Here is a 14,315-nt window from a genome sequence, read left to right as displayed (position 1 = left end):
TATACCCACTGTGCACAGGGAAAAGCTGAGGCACAGACTGCCTGAAGGACTTGCTCAAGTCTATTCATACAGCCTCCAGTAACTCAATGCAGCCTGCTTCTCTTATGCCTGGGTCTCATGCGTCTCCTGTTTGGATGAAGAGCAGGGTGCTACACAAGGGCAGACCTGAGGGACTTGAGCAAGAATGAGGCAGTTCCTTATGCTGCTGCTGGCATTGGTTTCTGCTTTTAGATAAATTTGATAAATGGCTTCCTGTTTTAGATCGCTTTTTATTCCCTGTGGCTCAGCATGGTGGCTGGTAAAAGGGGCAGTAAGAAACAATCACGCAAGGAAGGACCTGTGAGGCTTATAAAGCTCTTCCAGTCACTACAAATGCACAATGCTTTTTAAAAACCACCCGGTTTGTAGGGTGGTGTTACAAACCATTCATAGCCTTCAGCACAGCACAGTATTTCTTTCGTTCACCTTGTGGTCTGATGAGGAGGAGCCACCTGCCTTTAACTTTCAGTTTCCTCTCACGACTGTTTTGCGAGAAAAACGCAACTTAACTGCAGCCGCTTGCCTTTTTTCGCTTGGTAGCACTGCAAGGGGCTGGGCTTGTGGTGAAAGGGAAAGCAATGGGTTTGCGATAAGGTCAGAGTTTCAGTCGACAACCCGGCTCTACGAGTCACTCACCACTGCGCTGTGCACAAGGAAGCTAAGCCGCCTCCTCCCAGCGACCTTTGCGCGCGCCCTGCCCGGGGGCCTTTGGCCTCCGCGGGGCGGGGCGGGGCGGCAGAGCCCCGCGGGGTGACAGCAGGCGACGCGCCTTGCTGGTTATCAGCTGCCTGCAGGCATCCCTAGGACAGACAGTCAGTGCCAGCCCGGCTTCGGGTTATGACATGGGGCCACCTTGTTGTCCCAAAGGCAGGCTCCTGGGGTGCCCGTGGTGAGGCTGTGCCCCGTGCCCACCTGCAAGACCCCTTCGCCCCGCCCGACACCCCCAGGTGCCAGCCCTCCAGCCTCCAAACCGGCTCCTGATTCCCTCCAGCACCCCGCAGCCTACATCAAGCGTCCCGTGCCCCTCCCCCAGGGCCGCCCAGCCCCGGCGCGGGGCTCGCCCTGCCCGCTCCTCCCCCGCCAGGGACTGGCCCGCGCCGCGGCTCCTCCCCCGGAGCCTGCGCATGCGCCTGCGCGGCGCCGCACCTCGGTCTTCCGCGGGGCGAGCAGGAGCCGGCTGGGATGGTGAGGGCGGGCGAGAGGGGGTCGTGGGCTGGCAGCGTCCGGGGCGGGGGGCCGAGAGCAGCTCTGCTACCCAGCACAGGCTCTGGGGGCCCCCTGGAGGGAGGGGATGCCCTTCTTGGGGGGGTCCCCTTCCTGAAGCCCCCTGGCCGGGAAGCTGGACCGCCTCTGCCGCTGTGGCACGGGGGCCGTATGCTGGAGCGGGTCCTCATTGCCAGGGGCGCCTCTCTGCTGCCCAGGTCTTGGGGGCTGGCTCGGGTCTCCCTGCTGGCACCTTCTGTGCTGCAGGCCAGGCCCAGGCCAGCCAGCTCGGCACGGGGCTCCGCTGGGGATCGCCTCCGAGCATGTCATCGCTCAGAGCTTTGTTGCTGTGGAGGGGTTGGGTAGAAACGACACCACGTCTCCCCCAGATCTCTGTTCCCCCGGGCTGAGTGCTGTAAGCTGATGGGTCTCTGCCCATCCTTGTGCACTCTGCAGAGTCTGCACGTCTGAGAGCCGGCTGGGGTCTGGTCCCCTGAACCTCTCTGTAGAAGCTCTCAGCAAGGCCCAGTCTTGCAACTGTATCCATACAGGTGGATCTCCTTGCCTCTTTAATGTCACAGAGGCAGCTTTGGGGTCAGAGCCTAAGCCCCTTGCAGCTGGTACTTCTGCTTAGGGCTTTCCAGAAACAGGGAGGGAAATTTGTTGTTTGTTTGTTTGCTCATTAGGGTCAGTTTGATTTGGAAACAATGTTTGAGACTCCACCGTATCAACTTTCAGCACTTGGTTTTCTTCAGTCTACTTTTGGGGCACAAGGGGAAAACTCTTCCCTAAAGCCCTTTACAGTGCAAGTTTATATTGGGAGTGGCTTTTAAACCATGGCGGTGCTGGCATCTGCAGCTTGGCCCTATCTCTGAGCATCACACTTTACCTGGCAATCCTCTCTGCCTGCAGATTGTGGAACTAGACAAAATGACTGTGCGAATGAAAAACCCTGACCATGTGAGGGGGATAATCTCATCCATCAAGAAAGATGGAATAAACAAACTGCAGGTACCTCTTTTGCTGCAGGAAGTTTTGCATTGAAGTGACTCTGTGTGTGGGGGTAGGGAGAAGGGATGGTAACATCCTGCTTTGTTTCTGCAGCACCTGACAACTGTAAGGTGTGTCCCAGGATGTCTGAGCACCTTGGGTTTTGTTTTTTTTAAATTTATTGTGACAACGCCTGTGGGAGAAGCTGTTACCATACAGTGACTTGGCCAAGGTCACACAGGAAGTGTGGAACAGCTGGGAGTTGAGTCTGTTCTCTGGAGGCCCATGTTGCTCTCTTAGCTGCTGGGCCATCCTTTTTCCTTCTCTGCCGGGTGCTCTATAAATATCAACCCATCCTTCCAACGCTGGCCTGAGAGGTGGATCAGCAGGATCATCTCTGTTGAATAGATGGGGAAACTGAGGCAAAGAGAGGGGCGGGGCCTATCCATTAGTTAGGAGAGCATTTCTCTCAGAGCTGTGAGCAGAACCTCAGAGCTTCTGGCCAGACTATGCCTTGTAGCTAGGAGGAGGTCTCCTTGGGTAGTGAGTGCTTTGTACTGTCCATAGGCTCAGGTCTTTGCAGATAACAGCCCTTGCCCATGTGCCTCTAAAATTGCAGTGTGCTTGGTTCCTTTTTTACTTTGTCCTTTTCTCCATCATCCCTGTGTTCTCCAGGTCATTTCTGATTTTGACATGACGCTGAGTCGGTTTGGATGGAATGGACGGCGGTGCCCCACTTCACACAGTGAGTTGAATTGCCTCATTTGTTTCTTACTGATCCTTCTGGGATCACCTTCTTCCTTACTGCCAGCTCTTCTCCTTACTCCCTCCTGCCTCTGTCGTCAATGCTTGTCTTCCATCTCACCTCCACCCCTGCATCCAAAAGACCTTTCTAAACTCTCCCACTCATCTATCTTGATCCGCTTTCCACCTCTGCTCCATGCCTTGGCCATCTCTGAGCTGACAGCTTTTTCTCCTTCTGTCTCGCTTACTCTGAACTCTCCAAAAACCCATTGCAGATGCTGGCTTTCTATTTACTGCCCTTGTCTCCACCCCAGTTCCCACAGATTTTTCCCTCCTCACTTTCTTCATAAATCCCAGACTTTTGTCCTTCCTTTCTGAGTTGCATATAACTTGACTCCTGCCTCAGCCTCTCTGCCCCTGCCATTCTGGGCTCACCTCTACACCCTCTTTGCCACTCTTGGCTTTCCAGCCTTCCTTTATGTGACCAGAAAGTCCCAATCCCCTTTCTACCTTTAAGTCCCTTGCTAGTACTATCTTCTTGTACACTTTTTACTCAGACTATACAAATCCCAGCTATATTGTTGCTTTTAATTTGGAGTAGGACATAAGCAGGGAGCCTAGTAAAGAGTTTCAGAGGGGACTACAAATTTGGGCTTCTGTGCTTAGAGGGGACACAAACTATGGTGGATCCTGGAAGAGTAACTGCCCTTTTAAAGTATTTGAAGCTGGGCACCTAGAATCCCTTTTTTTGGAAGTGCCAACTCCTGTCCTTCTACGTGACAGAGAAGATGGTATGGGTATTTCTGGGCCATATAAGTGACTGTTTTTGTCTTTGCAGATATCTTAGATAACAGTCATGTCATTACTGAAGAAGGCAAGAAAGAGGTACGTTTTGGGTGGTAAGGCATTGTCTTTTTTAACTCTGGATACAGTGCAGTTTGTTGCTTGCATACTGCTGTACCTGCCAGGTGTCTGCTTTCTTGGCCCACACGTAGAAGGTAATAGAACATAGTGTTGGGGCAGAGATGTGCACCCATTTCCAAAGAAGAAAACAGCCAGCTTCCAGTGACAGTTCAGCCAAAGATGATGCAGGCACTTTGTGCAGATGAGGGATGTCATTGAGGCTGATTAGTGTCATTGTTGCTGTTGTCCTCGTAGGATTTTATTGATGTGTTGTCACTGTTGTCCCAAGAACTGTGGTGTTGACAAAGTCGCAGCCAGGAGATTCCAACACCAGTCTTGTCATAAAAAATGACCACAGGCTCAGTTTAGCGGCAAAGATTTGGCTAGGTTTATTGTCTACAAGCACAGCCCTAACACATTTTGCCTACCAGGAGTTAAGGCATTTGTTTGTACCAGTGACAAGGTAGTCAGCTCACTACCACATAGACTCCATTAGGCTGCTACAAAGTTTCCTTGATTTCCATTTCTCTTTACATAATTTGCTTTGATCATTTTATAAATTGTGCTCCATCTGTATCTTGAATCTCTTGGATGGTCTTGTTCTGGGTGTTCCTGTTCTAGTCTTATCATTCAGGCACTGCACTATCCTATACCTTGTATAGCCAGCTCTCCCTCCCATCTTTTGCCCGGAGTGCCCTTCTGGCTCACATGCCAAGTGTTGTTTACATAAAGAGTTTATGCAAGGGTCAGGTTTGCTCCTCAGGCCTAAGCTGACCAATACTTCAGCAAAACTTTTGTGTGAGCAGTATATATTGATCAGTGTTTCCAGCAAGACCTATAAGGGAAACTTGACAAACCTGCTGTCTAGCTTTTATCTAATCATGGCTATTTCAAGGCAGGTGGAACAGTGATGCAAGAAAGGAAGGAACATTTCATTTGAGTTTAGAGCATCTGATCCAAGCCCAGTGTTGGCAGGATTTTCAAAGCCATATTAAACCCTTGTCCTCTTTGGGAGCCCTGTGTTCATTTACCAAACTGTTTCAGGCTTGATTTTGAACTTTGATGCATTTAGCGAATGTGCAGTTCCTCGGTTTGTTTTTTAGAGACTTTGCACTTATTGCACTTTCTTTTGAAACTTGTCAAATGTTCCAGTTAAAAGATCTGCTGCACTATTACTATCCCATTGAAATCGATCCCAACCGGACCTTGGAAGAGAAATGCCCTCTCATGGTTGAATGGTGAGTGACTGAAATTGCAAAAGCTAACAAGTCTTGGGCTGGAAATAGATGCTGTCTTTGGAGCACGATCAGCTGTGCCATGAAACATTGCAGTAGAAGGTGTCTTCATGGATGTCTAACAGATGTCCCCAGGGTTGTTGTCCCCCAGGGTCAGTCCCCTGCCCCCAGCTTTTCAGGGGCTTGATCTGTGGGGAAAAGGGTCCCATGTGCTCCACTCTGACTTGGCATGCATCTACAACTGGAAAACCTCTGCTTGCAGATATGCCCCCCTTTGTGAGGGGTGGAGGAATCCCTCCGCAGGGGTTTCAAGTGGGGAGCTCCCCTAGGGGTTCCCCTTCCACTTGCACATAGTGCCACAACCCAGGGGCAGCAGTGAGAAGAGCATGTCAGGTGCCAGCACACCTATTATGCTGCCATCCCTGAGGCAGGGGCCATGTGCAAGTAGAGGAGGAACTCCTAGGGAAGGTTCCCCACTCCACGCTTGCTGATCTGTGCTGGGGGAATGATTACCCCAGTGCATTTTTCTCCTTTTGCTGTAGGATTCCCCCACACCCCAAGAGTTGTGCTTTCCCTGCTTGTAGGTGCATGTACCAGATCTGGTTGGGGCACCCAGGGCTCTTTTTCCCCCAGGATCTGTCCCTTCAAGCCAAAGTAGTTCCTGGCTGGGGTGGTGGGAGAGTCCAGGCCACTACTGGCACCCCACACTCTCCTGCCATAGTGAACAGAAGTCAACCAGAAAAAAAGTGGCACAAATTGTTACCACCTTTTGTTGGTACTACAAAATGTAAGCACTTGTAGTGCAACAAAGTGTTTTCATGTCAGTTCACTTGTCTTTTCTACTGTCATAATTTTTTTTTTTTTATGGCAGCACAAAGTTAATGCCTTGTAGCCTCAGAATGAAAAGTTTGTAATTGCCTCTTTCACTGGCTCTTATGCAGAATGCCTTGGCACGTCATGGTCCCAGTGTGATATCATTCAGGCTTCATAAGCTGTCCAGAACATCTCAGTCGATTTGATCATTAGGTAGATTCATTTGAAAACTTGCAGCTCCCAGTTTAACTTTCCCAATAAGTTCAATGACAAAAAGGACAAGAAGTCAGCTGGGAGAATGCATTGCCTTTGAGGGCAGGGCACAGAAGCTATAAAAGGGCCCTTTGAGATTTACATCAGCAATAAATTATCCTGGTTTCATGCCTGACAAGCAAATTCCAATTCCTTTGTATTCCTTCAGGCATGTAGTTTCATTATTCCTAATTTGAGTGATAGTGCCACCATGCCTGATGTAGCTGTGGTTTCAGCTTACTTACCTGCTCGTGCCCAGTTTCAAAAGGGATCCCTGAGCACCTGATATGTTGGTGATAGATAAGTTACCATATTTTCCTGCATACCAAATGCCCCCAGATCAGACATGCATGCTGAGCCCTGATTGCAGAGGCGGAGTACACTCTGCAACATCAGCAAAAGCTGGAGTTTTAATCCTTTCCCAGCTGCTCCCAAATTAGCAGCAGCTTTTGGCTGTTTTTTGGCTCCACCCTTCCTTCCCTGTGGCCAGCATGGAGAAAAGTGGCCAGCTATTACAGCTGTCATCCATGTTTCCATTTTTCTATTTCAGCTCCAAAATACTCGGCTTCCGTGCATAAAGATATGCACCCTGATTTTGCAAGGCCGATTTTTTTTGGGCGGGGGGGGAATATGGTGTTTTTCATCTGATAACTGGGCACTGAGAATAGATGAATAGTAACTGAATCAAGGAGTGCTGGGGCAAGAGGCCTCAGTGGACACAGCACATTCAGTCTTAGATGTGTATTTGACATCCTGATTACTTGGGTGATAAATGCAAAAGAAATGCGTGGACTCAAGAAGTGCTCCCATTCTCCTGGCAGCTGCTTGCCCATAGCAAGCCATACATGTGAAGCAGAGAGGTAGTCATAGCTCTGTTTAAGCAACTGTTTACCATGGAGATGATTTGGTTGGTTCTATAACATCCTTGAGGACAGTTCCATGCAGGCTGCCTGACTGCCTTGGAGACGGAGCTCACTTTGCCATTTGCTTCCAGGTGGACTCGGGCCCATGACCTCCTATCCCAGCAGAAGATTCTGAAGAGAGACATTGCCCAGATAGTCAAAGAATCGGAGGTGATGCTGAGGTACTCACTTGGGGACGGCTTATGTCCTCTCCTCCCCCTTCTCTGAGAATACATGGCCGAGGGACTTCATCATGCTCCTGCTTGTGCTGTCTAGAACCTGGGGGTGCAAGAGAGGAAAAAAAGAGGCCTTAAACTGAGCTCTGATCCATCTCTCAGCCCCTTCCAAACAGGACTTTCGCTGTATGATGGATCAAAATTACCGCCTGCTGGGAGTTTGGCTTTATGCAAAGCAGAAACAAGGCAGTCGCATGAGTTCCAGCCTAGCGTTCTTTCTAAGAACTGTTCAGCCTGCAACCCAGGTCCTTCCTGTGTAGAGAACCGTCTCCACCTTGCTTATCAGCAGAGCCAGCTTAGTGTAGCCTGGCAGGATCATCAGCTGCCATTGGGGGAGGTGGTTGGCAAGCACTGCTGCTCTGTTAAAGATAAGCCACTCTTTCTCTTTCTTGAGAGCCACAGCTACAGAAATAGAAGCTTCCTGTGTGGCTCAGATGACAAATGTGGAAGTGGCTGGGGGTCTGCTCACTTGCACAGCCCAAGATAAGGTACCTGTTAGCATCTGAGTAACTGCAGGGATTTCAACTCTGGGTCACTGCCACAGAGTTGCAGTTGATGTGCTGCAGCGCGTGCAGGGGAAACGCCCATGCTCGTTTGCTTACAGGGTCCCTCTGATAGTAGTATTTATTGTTTTGTGCTGTGGTGGCATCGGAGGGTCTAGCCAGCACTGGGGCCTCCGGGGGTAGATGCTGCCCTTAAGTTAACAGTGATGGTTGCTGGCCCGAGGAGCTTGCAAGAGAGCCAATTGGAGACAGCAGATGGCTAACAGGCAGGACAGGGTTGCTGGGGGTGGTTTTGAGAAGCTGGACTCCCAGCACCTCAGCCATCTGATCCTGGTTGGCTCATGAGTCTTACTATAGGAAGTTGCTGTCTGACAGCTCTAAGGCAGGCAAAGCACCATGCTCCCTGAAGGTAATTTTAGGGTTGGGTGTTTGACTGGTCAAATTAAGTTTGGTCAATTGATCTATCAAATATAGGTCTAAAATTGTTTAAAAAAAAAAACACAGGAAAAGCCCACATTTCCATTAAGAAATGTGTCAGGAAACAACAAAAAATCATATTTCTGTAAAGAAAACTACAAAAAATGTAGTTTTTTTGGGTAATATTTCTATAATCTTTGACAGGTTAAATAATCTTTGATAAATCAATTGATAATATTTGATGGATTAATTGACCATTTGACCAGCTTGGCAATCCTATGTAATTTACAGGCAACTTGACCAAAATCACAGAGGAGGGGGTGCTAGAGCAAGTCTTCCTTGCTAGCAACATTAGCTGGACTTAGATCTTCAGTCAATTTTAGCAGCTGTGCTCCTCCTGGGGAATGTTGTTCTCTCAGGGTTAAATTCCTTCCTCCAGACCCACTGAGCTAAACAGGCATCAGGAGACTCTTGCTTAGCTTCTGCATCTTGATATGTCTGGCAGTAGAAGGCTGCATGGTCTAAAGCCCTGCAGTCAAGACCCCTGAATTGGGATATCAGCTCTAACACTGGCTCCATCTCTGACCTGGGTCAAGTGTCTTTCCCCCCGCTGTGCCTCAGTTTCCACAGCTGCCCAACTCTTTGTAAGCATTTAGAGAAGGTCCTAAATACAGAAATGAGATCCAGTCTTTTCTGTCTGGGGCCAGGATGGTGGAATAGTTGTGGGAGCAGTCATCTGTGGAGCATTCTTTTCAGGTTTTGAATGGAGCTTAGTGCCTTATGGGACAGGATTTAGGGAGTTTGAGTACCATGAGGAAAAAGATTTTGGTGGGCACAGTTCAGCCTAGTGCAGAGGATCAGTAAAAGGTCCATGCCCTGATTAACCCGTGGAGACCTGAGGCCTTGTCTTGGCCTGTAAAGCAGCACTGGATTTTACCCACAGTGCAAAATTGATTGGTAAACCTAAGGCCATATAGGGAGGTTAAGGAGCATAAGTTAAGGAGCTCCCTTGTGGCTTGGGCCACATGGCAGAAGACCCTGCCTTGGAGAGGAAAGCACTTATCACATTGCAGTCTTCCTGTTTGCTGATGACCCTGGGGTGAAAGGTGCTTCTGTGATGCTGTATGCCATGCATTTTCCCCCTTCTTCTCTTAGGGACGGATTCAATGAATTCTTTGATCAGCTCCATAAAAACAACGTGCCCCTGTTCATCTTCTCGGCTGGCGTGGGTGATATCCTGGAAGAAATTATCCACCAGGCCAATGTTTTCCACCCAAACATCAATGTGGTGTCCAACTACATGGACTTTGATGACTATGTGAGCTGCATTCCTTGCCTTTCACCTTTCAGGACTCTGCAGAGAAAAGCAATTCCTTGGCACAGAGTTCAGGGAGGGGAGAATATTTAGGGAGGGGCATCATTGGGTTCAAAGCCATTTTTTCCAACAGAATTGTCATTCCCTGCTGCTAAGGCAACACTTTCAATTATTAACCATAGGATCACTTAAAAATGATACTTTATTTGTGTTGCAGTAACCCCTTCTCCCATTCCATTCTGTGGGACCAGGGCTCCATTGCACAAGGCACTGTATGGACAGTCAGAGAAAATCCCTGCTGCCAAGAGCAAGGCAGACAAGGATAGGGAAAAAGGGTACAAGTAGCCCTTCACCTTTTGTATTTCACATACAAAGAACCTGGGCTGCTGTTCTTTCCTCTGTTTTGAGTTACTTTTACTCTCTGTTCAGGCATTGGCCTAGGGATACTGTTTGAGGCCCAAAACAACAGGGGTCATGGTCCTGTCTGGCCTCCAACCCCCTAGAAAGCAGCACAGCAGGTTACTTTCACTGGAAGGTGCTGAGACCTGGGAAATCTCTGTGAGCTTTGTAATAGCCTTGTGTTTTCCTAATGAAACCAAAGCCTTAGTCTTGACGACCTGCCACTTTTTCTTTCCTGCCATTAGGTGTTTGGGGTCTGATTGCCAGTGACTCGGTTCTTGCCCTATGGCTAGACAGGGGCAGTGAAGAGGGGAGAGTCAGGTGGCTTTAAACCGTGAGTTCTGGGGCTGGGCTGGCTGGCCCCAGGGCTGCTCAGATTTATTCTTTGCTTCCTGCAGTCCTGTAGAAGCAGAGCATAGCCCCATGCAGGGCCCCCACAGCCAGGCTCCCACATATTCATGTTCTACCCTCGTACACAAGCCTTAGATTGTTTTCTGCCAACTGGGGAAGGTGCCCTGCAAAAGGACATTCTCAGGGGACTGTTTCTGCACAACCTTACAGCCCTGTGTACACCCAGGGAGGCCTAAAGGGGACTGAGTTGCTGAGAAATAGGCCCTCAATTCCTGAGAGTGCCATGGTGAGAAAGGGACACTGCCAGATGGCTAGTTCATAGAGTAGTGCCAAAGGGTTCTGGTGCTGTGCCCAGCCCTTCACTGAATATAAGGGTGGCTCTTAAGCAGGGCCCAGGGGTAGGGGGACAGCTGCCCTCCTAGAGAAAGCTGCTGTTGACCTTTCATTCCTTCAGCCCTGAGACACCCAGTGATCAGCCTATTTGTTTGTCCTGTGCTGCCCAGGGCATCCTGAGAGGTTTCAAAAGTCCACTGATCCACACCTACAACAAGAACAACTCAGTCCTAAACAACACAGAGTACTTCCAGCAGCTGAGCACCAAGACCAGTATCATCCTGCTGGGAGACTCCATAGGAGACCTCACCATGGCAGATGGGGTTGCCAGTGTGAAGAACATCCTCAAGATTGGATTCCTGAATGATAAGGTGAGCAGGGACCCAGACCTGGGAAACGGGAGGACTCTACCAATGTGAGCCCTGGCATGGCCCAGGTGTTCAGTAGAGGAACTGTGAGGTGTCATGGTGCAGGGAAATGTTGGAAGTGTATGAGAGAGGTTTGATGGGCTTCAGTCAAGTTCTTGATGGGTGGGTGTCCACCTCATGGGATCAGCCATCACAGTCACTGATGCCCTCCCTAGCCACCTCAGCTGAGATGCAAGGGCTGACTGAGCCATGGAGTAAGTGATTCCGTGATTTCTAGAGGGGAGTCATCTCCAGCGGCAGCTCTGAGGGATTGCATTGGGAAACTGTAAGGTCAGCTTGCTTTGTCAGGCTCTGCCCTAGGGATAGTCAGTGGAGTCCATCCCCCCGCCTGCTTCCTCCAGGGCAGCTGATCTTGTACCTGTCCCCAACACTGCCTGTATTTTCTCTTCTGATAATCTGGGTGTAGGGGCAGGATGCGCTGATTTGCAGCAGCTAACCCTTCACCCCCATCCCCTCCCTGCAGGTAGAGGAGCATCGAGGAAAGTACCTGGAGTCTTATGACATTGTACTGGAGAGAGATGAGACACTGGATGTGGTCAATGGCATCCTTCACTACATCTTCACAGAAACCTGAGTGTGGGACCTGGGATCCCAACTCAGACCTCTCAGGATGGCCCCTGGGGACACATTCTCCATTGCTCAGTCAGGGATTTTGTCATCTTGAATCCATCCTGATGCCTTTGGCAGCTGCCCCTTCCCCCCCACTTGGGCAGCCTTGTGTTGTGTCCATCACCAACTTTTATCAAACTGCTCCTTTTGCCAGTGCTGGAATTAGAGGCTAGCTCCTCCAGACTGCTCTGTCCCCTGATCTCTGCACACCACTGCAAAACCTGCAGCCCCAAACCCACATAGCTCCAGGCCAATAGATGTTCCAGCTCTGAAGCAAACTCAATGTTGGATGGAGACACCCTGGGCAGCTGCACACAGAAGTAGGATCTCTGCTCAGCCCCGGGTTTGGAGACAAACCTTCTTCCATTGGTTTGGGCCTATTGGGTTTTGCTGCATCAGCTCCCTTTGTAGGGAAGCAGCTGCCTCGCTCTTGGTTTTCTGGTTGTATGTTGCATGCAAATTGCAAAGCACCCAAGCTGTGCTGTACCAAGTGGGTCAGTGGCACTGCAGCCCTTCAGCCTGCTGGTACGGGTGAGTGCCTGCATGGTCATCTGCTGCGGAAACCCTCTAGATCTGCTGTCTTGTAGCCAAGCCAGCTCCTCTATGCTCTCTGGTCAGTGTTCTGCTTCTTCTACCCTAGGATCTTGGGGGGTTGTTTGCAGTGCTGCCCTCTGGTGTTACATGCTGCCTGTGAGTTGATTTAGAGTGCATTGCCCTGATCCTCCTGCACCCTGGGAAACCAGAAGGGCTGAGCATACAGACCCTCTGCAATAGAAACTGAGCCTGGAGCAAAAGCAAAAGACCTGTGTTAGAGCACAGGCGTGCAATAGCATGTGCATAGGAGGAGGCCTTAAGGTTGTAACTTGGAACATGGAAAACCAGAATTTGTGAGCGGTTTGTGTGGTCCTGATGCTGTATGATCTCCAGGGTACCTGCTCTTTGACTGCCTCTGGGACCTGCTCATGGGATGAGACCTGGGTTTAGCCATTACTAGGGAGGAGGAGGGTTTTGCTTAGTGGCTTTCCAAGTGGCAGGAGGACTGGATTGAAGTGTGGAATGAATCCTACTTGGAAATGGCTCATGCAAGGCTTCCCCAGCCCTTCAGGCTGGGCTTTGGCTTGCAGAAGCTGCAATTAATTTGCCAGGAAATAGGTTTGTCTTGAAGGGGATGGAGTCTGAGGTGATGGACATTAGGGTACAGTGTGCACTGGTTGCCACACAGCTGTAGGGCTCTGGGGGTAGTCAGTTTGAAGGCTAAGGGGCAGGAGGAGGGAGTGATCCGTGTGTTGTCTTGTTTAGTTTTTACAAAGTGTTTTGGCAAGCTGTTCCAGTAGAACTGGGTTTTAAAAGCAGCACATTATGTGTCATAAATAGCCTCTATTTTTGTAAAATTTCCCATGGATCATACATAACAAAAAAAAAACAAAAAAAAAACAGCCTCACCCTCTGCAACCCTGTTCTCCAGGATTCCCTTTGGGAGTGACAGCTGGATGGGATTGAAATGGAGGTGAGTGAGTGGGGATTCTCTGACTGATGTGATGCTTATCTTCTGAGACAGCACAGTCCAGGGACAGAGCTGGGACCTGGAAGATGTGTGCGTTTATACTTGTGTGAAGTTTCCTTTATATAAATACTTTCTAAAGTCTGTTTGCAGTCAGGAATTGGTACCTTGTCCCTGTGTGGGGTTTGGCATGAAAGCTGGTGGCTTCATAAGCACCCAGCTTATGGTGTGAGCTCTGGCTTCACTGGCATTTGACTTTTATGGGGAAACTAGAATCTTAAACTCCAAGCACGGCACCATCCAAGGTACAACTAGTTTTTTGTCAGTGTGGCTGTGTATGCTGCAACTAGTTTTTTGTCATGCTGGTCTTTGTATGTGTTCTGCAACAGTTTGGGGTCACAGCCTTTCTCAGAGCTCCTGCATTCACCTTTTAAAACTCCATCTTCTTCCACACTAGTCTGGAAGATACAGGACTTGAGTTGCATAAGAAGTGGCTTCTATATCTCTTCCCCAAGTTGCCTCCTCTGCCCAACTGTGATGGAAGGAACCTTATTTTGTTAACTTTGCTAATTGTTAATAATCCTGTCCCTGGAGCAGTGGTGCCCTTTGTCTCGTGGTTGTTTTGCTGTGGAGGGCTCACAACCTATTTCCCTGTGTTGTTTGATAACAGAAATGTTACTTTTTGATCTCCTTGTAAATTCTGGCCTGGGCTCTCACAGTTACGTGGCTCACTCCCTGCTCCCTGTTTCACAGTTGGATGTGGGTTTTTTTCCATATTTTAAAATAAGTATGTTGGATTAAAAAAAGAAAGGCACACATTGTTTGTATGCATCTGGGTCCATTGCATGAGCTGTAAGGTCAGCTACTGGAGAGAACCCAGGAAGGAACTGCACTTCTCAGCATCCCTTTTGCAAAGGCAGGAGAGCTGGTTATTCCCATTTCTGGGCTGGGAAGCCAAGGCAGAGGGCACTGAGTGCTTTGTCTGACATCCCAAGAAGCCCATGGCAGAGCTGAAGAGGACAGCTGTGGCTCCTGACTCCTTAAGTGCAGAAGCACTATGGGTAAAAGCCCAAGCAAAGTTGCAGCTGTGTTCCAGCTGCAGTCACCTGGGGCAACACTGCCATAGCAACAGAAGCACTGCA

General features: G+C 49.5%; 1 protein-coding gene across 1 annotated transcript; it reads left to right on the top strand.

The window, feature by feature from the left end:
• Positions 1-1,143: 1,143 nt before the first annotated feature.
• NT5C3B (5'-nucleotidase, cytosolic IIIB) lies at positions 1,144-13,095 on the top strand. Its single transcript, XM_019550399.1, has 9 exons — positions 1,144-1,224; positions 2,155-2,253; positions 2,908-2,977; positions 3,815-3,861; positions 5,032-5,117; positions 7,174-7,263; positions 9,393-9,555; positions 10,806-11,006; positions 11,527-13,095. Exons 1-9 carry the CDS (start codon positions 1,222-1,224, stop codon positions 11,635-11,637), a joined length of 870 nt encoding a protein of 289 aa, XP_019405944.1. The 5' UTR covers positions 1,144-1,221; the 3' UTR covers positions 11,638-13,095.
• The last annotated feature ends 1,220 nt before the right edge of the window (positions 13,096-14,315 follow it).

The sequence above is a fragment of the Crocodylus porosus genome, unplaced genomic scaffold (assembly GCF_001723895.1).
Source record: "Crocodylus porosus isolate Cpor-Errol unplaced genomic scaffold, CroPor_comp1, whole genome shotgun sequence".
Classification (NCBI taxonomy): domain Eukaryota; kingdom Metazoa; phylum Chordata; order Crocodylia; family Crocodylidae; genus Crocodylus; species Crocodylus porosus.
Note: the sequence above shows the minus strand (reverse complement) of the source record. Positions and strands in the feature narration are given on the sequence as shown.